The 6,573-nt window shown below is 54.7% G+C and overlaps 3 protein-coding genes across 3 annotated transcripts; all 3 read left to right on the plus strand.

Moving 5' to 3' along the window:
* Nucleotides 1–284: 284 nt before the first annotated feature.
* PUNSTDRAFT_101950 (DUF185-domain-containing protein) lies at nt 285–2,366 on the plus strand (the record flags this gene model as incomplete). Its single annotated transcript, XM_007383183.1, has 8 exons — nt 285–443; nt 497–643; nt 717–827; nt 882–1,109; nt 1,166–1,609; nt 1,669–1,774; nt 1,845–2,111; nt 2,164–2,366. 7 exons carry the CDS (start codon nt 285–287, stop codon nt 2,093–2,095), a joined length of 1,446 nt encoding a protein of 481 aa, XP_007383245.1. The 3' UTR covers nt 2,096–2,111; nt 2,164–2,366.
* Nucleotides 2,367–2,913: 547 nt separating this feature from the next.
* PUNSTDRAFT_67063 (uncharacterized protein) lies at nt 2,914–3,309 on the plus strand (the record flags this gene model as incomplete). The annotated part of the gene is made up of 1 exon (XM_007383184.1): nt 2,914–3,309. A coding segment is annotated over one exon (396 nt), but the record flags the coding sequence as incomplete, so codon positions are not given.
* Nucleotides 3,310–5,929: 2,620 nt separating this feature from the next.
* Nucleotides 5,930–6,540, plus strand: PUNSTDRAFT_133747 (uncharacterized protein; the record flags this gene model as incomplete). Its single annotated transcript, XM_007383185.1, has 2 exons — nt 5,930–6,460; nt 6,514–6,540. 2 exons carry the CDS (start codon nt 5,930–5,932, stop codon nt 6,538–6,540), a joined length of 558 nt encoding a protein of 185 aa, XP_007383247.1.
* Nucleotides 6,541–6,573: the final 33 nt, after the last annotated feature.

Here is a 6,573-nt window from a genome sequence, read left to right on the forward strand (position 1 = left end):
CCACAACGGTGCGCGACCTTCCCCATTCGTACCGAACAATTTCTCGTCTCATATGTAGTCAATCATCCCGAGTAGTTGCCAAAAAAAAAAAATGCTTTCTACTAATAGGTATGGCTCTGGGGGCGTCGTTGACCAGTAAAACGAAGGCTGCAGAGCTTTAGCCTCTGTTTCACGGTCACGTGCAAAGTCCCCCGTCCCTTGCTAGGCCAGACGCACTACCCCAGCGCTAGGACTCGTCTCCTTGCCAGTTTACACCTACGTGATCAATCTTGGGTGATAATATCATGCACCTTGCACGCGCAGTATCATGGCGACGCTTTTCACGGTTGGCCCACCAATGCCCCCGTCTCGCCCCTCGAGTGGCTCCCAGTTTGGGATGTCGAAGACGTCTTACGACCCAGGCGGTTACACCCGTTGAAAAGATTATACGAGATACGATCAAGGTTGCTGCATTACCTTTTGATTTGTGATCTAAATGGTCTCAACTTCCATATAGGCCACTGGACCGATCTCTTTCGCGACGTACATGCAGCTATGCTTGTCGCATCCAACGGAAGGTTACTACATGAAGAAGTCGAATCCTGTGTTTGGAAAGGCGGGCGACTTCGTGACCAGTCCCGAAATAAGTCAGGTTTTCGGCGAGGTACGCTCGCCCTCAGCAATGATGCACTTGCGATGGAATGAGTGACAACTTGCAGGCGTGACCGTCCAAACAGCTCACTGGCATCTGGTTCTTGTCGCAGTATAACATTGCAGGACGAGGGCGCCGGGTGCGGCTTGTTGAACTTGGGCCAGGTCGTGGAACGCTCATGTCTGACATTCTACGAGTGAGCGCCTCTTCGACGCTCATGCTCTCCTGCTTTAATCCACTTTTGTTGCAGATCTTCTCATCGTTTCCACAAATAAATGCGTTGCTTCATGAAGTACACCTCGTGGAGACGAGCCCCAATATGCGTGCGATGCAAAAGACAGTACTGGAACCTATGTGTCGAACAGGCAAAGAAGTCTTCTGGCACGACTCCTTGGACGACATCCCGCACGACGATGCCAGTTACACAATGGTCATTGCTCACGAGTTCTTCGACTCACTGCCCTTTCACCTACTTCAGGTCCGCTAATCTCATACAAGGTTATATCTCGTCACTTAACATTACTTGCACTGCAGAAAACCGCGCAAGGCTGGCACGAAGTCCATATAGACATCTCTCGAGACATAGCAAATCAATCCGTGCTAAATCCATCCTCCGCGGGAACCTCTGCACTTGCCCCTCACCTCTCTCCGCGCCTATCTATCTCTACCCCACTCTCCGCCGATGGCCCTAGCGAATCCCCGCTTCCGTCCACCCTCGCCACGGGTCAAGCATCGGCTTCTCCTTTGAGACGAGTTCTTGCGCCGACACCTTCTCCGACAGCGACGGTGCTTGGCGGTTCCTCGTCGCGGTTCGCTGCTCTGCCAGAAGGCAGCCAACTGGAGGTTTCCCCTGCCGCGTTTAAGATCGCGCACAAGCTTGGACAGCTGCTCACATCGCAGGCGAATGACAAGGAAAGCGCCGGGTGCGCGCTCGTGATTGACTACGGTGGAGACAAGGCTTTCGGAAACTCTTTCCGGGTAATAGAGTTTTTCTCGGTTCATTTTCGGGGCAAGCGCTGACTATCCCTATCCATCAGGCCTTCAAGAACCACAAGATCGTAGACGTGTTCCACCGACCGGGAGAATGCGATCTCACTGTCAATGTTGACTTCGCCTACCTCAAAGAAGCTCTGGCTGACGCCGGTACGTTCCTTTGCGCTGCTCCACCGTTTACCTCTGACTCCCTGATGAACATGTCGCGTTGGTGCAACAGGCTTGGCTCATGGTCCGCTCCCTCAACACGCCTTCCTCAAGCGCATGGGCATCAACATGCGCGTAGAGCAGCTCAAGCGGAGCGCCAAAAGCGAGGAGAGGAAGGCAGAGATCGAGAAGGCGGCGCGAAGACTTATAGATCAGTCGGGTATGGGGACGCAGTACCAGGTCCTGGGAATTACTGGAGGCAACGAAGTGATCACAGGGAGCAGCAAGGACCTCCTTTACTACCCGTTTACTGATGCTGCGTAAGCCCCTGGCGCTCCTCGTACGCGTTTATACCGCTGTTCCTCGTACGGCTAAGATACCTATGTTCAAAGGCGCTCGAGGTCAACTTGGCATTATTACGAGAGTGCAGTTTCCCGGGCCGTATCGGACAATAATGGCGGCTTTTGGGACTTTTCACTCGTTTTCATTGCCGTTCATTCGTTTTCATCCAAAATCACTGAAAATCATCTGAAATCACTCAAGATCATTCAGTTTCACCCAAATTCATCCAGATTCATGCAGTAGGACCGCTAACAGGGCATCGTGGCAGTGCAAATATTTTCATCGGATTTCATTTTTCATCCAAATTCATTTGTGGCTGTGCATATGGAATAAGATAAACTAAGTCATTCTTATACGGATGTTCAGTGTTGCTAAAGTCAAGCAGGTATCAATAGTATGGTGAAATTAAGTATAGCTGATGTATGTTATATGTGCACACAGTAGGAGTTTGTTAGGATTTGAGCGGCGACGCCGCCGCGGCAAGCCGGCGCAGTGACACCTCGTCGTACCCATCTTTGTTCGGGGTCGGTATGGACTGTCGATCATCCGTAAATACCGTCTCGTGTTGTAACCGCGCTTCGCTCTTGCCCTATTCTCCCTCAGAGCGAAGCGCGTGAGTCACCCTCTATATTCCCTGTAGTTTCCCTTGCTAATGTACCGTAGTAATACCTATTATCTAGGTACATCCAATATACCAGGCTCTTGCCCTATTCTCCCTCAGAGCGAAGCGCTAATACCTATTATCTAGCTCCGCCGTGATCTGATCTTAACAGGTTATGAGCCCTGGCGACCTTACGAGTATGCTGCAGTCCCTTAGCCTCGAGGACCACGACCGCACCCTCACCCGCGTGACCAAGCTGGCGCGCGACGGAGAGAATTTCGCGACGTGGAAACCAGAGCTGCGTGAGGCCATTTCGGCCAAAGGGCACTTGCGCTACATCGACGGTCGTGCCATCCAGCCTGTCAAGCCTTCCCCCCTTGGCGCGAACGCCACCCAGAAGGAGACAGATCAGTACAACAAGGATCTGGAGGCCTGGGACACGAAGTACGATGCATGGGTCCAGGCAAACTCCAAAGTCCGGACGATGCTCTTCTCCACCATCCACGAGACACTGAAGATCAAGATTCTGTCGCTGACGACCGCGCAGGAATCCTGGGACACGCTCGTTGCGTTGTTCGAGAACCAGGGTGATCTTCACGCGCTGAGCTACCTCGACAAGATGCACGCCCTGCGCTGCGAAGAAGGCGCGGACCCCCGGCTTAAGCTCGATGAGCTCGCGAACCTCCAGGCCCAGCACGCGTCTGCCGGCGGTGCCATCTCGGACGCCGAACTCAAGTCCATTATCCTCCGCCTTCTCCCCGACTCCTGGCGTGCTGCTATACGCGCCGCCATCGCCGCTGCCAACGGCGCAAAGGTCCCTGTCACGGCGACGTTCCTCGAAACCGCCATCCGCGACGTCGCACGCGACGACACCACCCTCATCTCCTCCTCGTCCACTACCGCGAGCGGCGCTTTTGCCGCCACTCGCGACTCCATCTGCCACAACTGCGGCAAGAAGGGGCATTTCGCGATCGACTGTCGCGGGAAGGGCAGTGGCAAGGAAGGTGTTCCGCTCCCACCTCGGGACGGAAAGCCGAAGGATGGTCGCGACGGCGGCGGAAAGAAGGGTCCGCGCGGGCGACGCGGCAAAGGGGGAGGCTCGGCGAACGCTGCGTCAGCGACGCCGCAGTTTGCCTTCAACGTGTCCACAGACTTCCGGAAGGTCGAGGACGCGCGCATCGCTGCGCGCGGCTTTACGCGTATCTTGGACTCGGGTGCCGATAGTCACTACGAGGCACGTCGTGAGCGCTTCACCACGTTCCGCGAGATCGCCCCAAAACCCATCACATCTGCCGACGGTCGTACCTTCTACGCTACTGGCATGGGCGATGTCCCCTTCCGTGTCCTTCATAAAGGCAACCCCGTCGAGATCACGCTCCGGGAGGTCTACTATGCGGAAGGCATGCCCCTCTCCCTCGTATCGATCAGCCGCATCGCGAGAGGCGGCCTATCCGTCCGCTTCGACAAGGACGGCGCCCACATCCTCGCCCCAGACGGGCACACTATCTTCACGGTGCCGGAGCGCGCTGGCCTCTACCCAGTGCTCGAGACGCCCGCACCTAGCGCATCCCCTCCTCTCCCGGCACGCAGCGCACTCGCTACCACGCCCGACGGGCCACAGCTGTTAACACCACATGAGCTTCACTGTCGCATGGGACACGCGTACACACCCGCATTGATCCGTATGGTGCGTGACGGCATCATCACCGGCGTCGAGTTGACGTCCGATGACCCCGGTTTCTGCGCCGACTGCGCGAAGGGCATGCCGAAGCGCGTCCCGTTCCCCAAGGTCCGCTCAAGCCCGCAGGCCACGCGCTATGGCGAGCGCGTGCACAGTGATCTGTGGGGCCCTGCCCCGGTCCGCTCGATAGGTGGCAAGCACCACTTCATCCTCTTCCTCGACGACTACTCCGACGAGGCCGTTATCACGGGCTTGGTCGCGAAGTCGGACGCGCACGATGCCTACGTCGCGTACGAGGCTTGGGTGAAGGCACAGCGAGGCGTCGCTGTCATCAAGGAGTGGCAGTGTGATCGTGCCGGCGAGCTAACAAGCAGGAAGTCAACCGCTCATCTCGAAAGCCAGGGCACTATTCGGCGACTCACCGTGCACGACTCGCCGCCGCAGAACGGCAAGGTCGAGCGCCTAATCCAGACGCTCGTCGGCCACGGACGCACGATGCTCCTCGCCGCTAATTTGCCGAAGGCGTTGTGGGGCGAAGCCGTTCGCCATGCCGCGTTGTCCCGCCCCTAAAGTGAATAGGTGCGGAACTGCTCGAAAACCTCCATTTTTTTATTCATTCTGCAGCCTCTCTGTTATGTAGTAGTATAGAATCTAAGTAGAATAGACCAAGCATGTACCTTAAACAGGCCCAGGAAAGTTTGACCATATTAGGAAAGGGATTACTAAGCGGTGCCCAATCTTAGTCAGCACATGACAAATCATGACTCGGCTGAGTCAGAAGCTGACTCAGCACTGCTAGGATTACTAATATGACTCAGAAAGCTGGCCTAGCTAAGGAGTATAAAATGTAGCCGAATCGGCATGAATGAAAAAATCAACCAGTTTCACTCTAATCGCGCCCAGCAGTCGTCTGCTGAACCCCTCTCTGTCAGGACTCGAGTGCCTGGACAGCTTCCCTATCGACTCTATATCGACGCTATCGACTCTGCACAGCCACCGTAGGCTGTTCGAAACCGTTTCCCACGCTCTATCGCCTCCGCCACCAAAGGAACCACTGATCTCTCCCTTTATTTTTCTAGGAACTTCGACGCACAGCGCGTCGTACAACACATCAACACAAGACCCCTCAAGCCTCCCATACAGGCTAACCGTCTTATTACCTCTTTAGGTATCGCCGACGAGCTCATAAAGCTTGTCCCATCAAATTCAAGTCAGGTTCAATAACCGACGGCCAACTGAGCAATCCCCGACTTAGATAGCCCGGGACCTCAGGGAAGTTTGCTGCAAGAAGAAGCTGAAGAATCGGTGGTACACTCCTATCACCTCAAGAATTCCCCTCGCCTCTTCGACACAGCCACAAGCACATCACACCCACCACAAACTTCCGTCCGCGACATTACTGGTGACCACCGCAGGGGGTGTATCGCAAACACCCATCACAGGATCAAGAACCAAACCTCCAACTCTATCGGACTTACAGCTTTCTCTTGGACTATACCCATTTGATCAGACTCACACTTTTATACAGGACACTATGGTCGAAGCACGCGGAGTGCTAGACATGCCACCACGGCGGAGCAGAGATGCTCCAGAAACCTTCAAAGGCGACTACACCACCATTCGGGACTTCATCATGGACTATGAACAATTATGCCGCAAGCACAACATCGACGACGACGCTGACAAGGTCTCCCTCATCAGAAGATACTGCTCTAGGTCGGTCAGGGAAGTGATAGAGGGCATGCTCTACTTCACTAACCCTGACTGGGACAACTTCAAGAGAGAACTTCTGCGCAAATACAACGACGACCGGAACGACCTCAAATTCTCCCTTCGCGACCTTAGGGAGCTCGTTGCTCTTTCCAAACAAGACACCATCTCCAACATCGACGAATTCAGGAACTATGAGCGCAACTTCATTCGCGTCGGCGGATGGCTCCTAGGAAAAGGCAAGATCAACGAACAACAGAGCAACTACTATTTCTGGAAAGGACTACCCAAGACGCTGCGAAACCAACTGGAGCGAAAGCTCTATGAACTCTACCCCACTGACATCGACGTTACAGTGCCTTTCAAGAAGGAACGTATCATCGCCGCTGCTGAAGTACTCTTCCCTAGGAATCGATTCGACATGGACGACTCTGACGACGAAGAAGATCTCGGCTTCCTCAAAAAGCG

This window comes from Punctularia strigosozonata, assembly GCF_000264995.1.
Source record: "Punctularia strigosozonata HHB-11173 SS5 unplaced genomic scaffold PUNSTscaffold_5, whole genome shotgun sequence".
Taxonomy (NCBI): domain Eukaryota; kingdom Fungi; phylum Basidiomycota; class Agaricomycetes; order Corticiales; family Punctulariaceae; genus Punctularia; species Punctularia strigosozonata.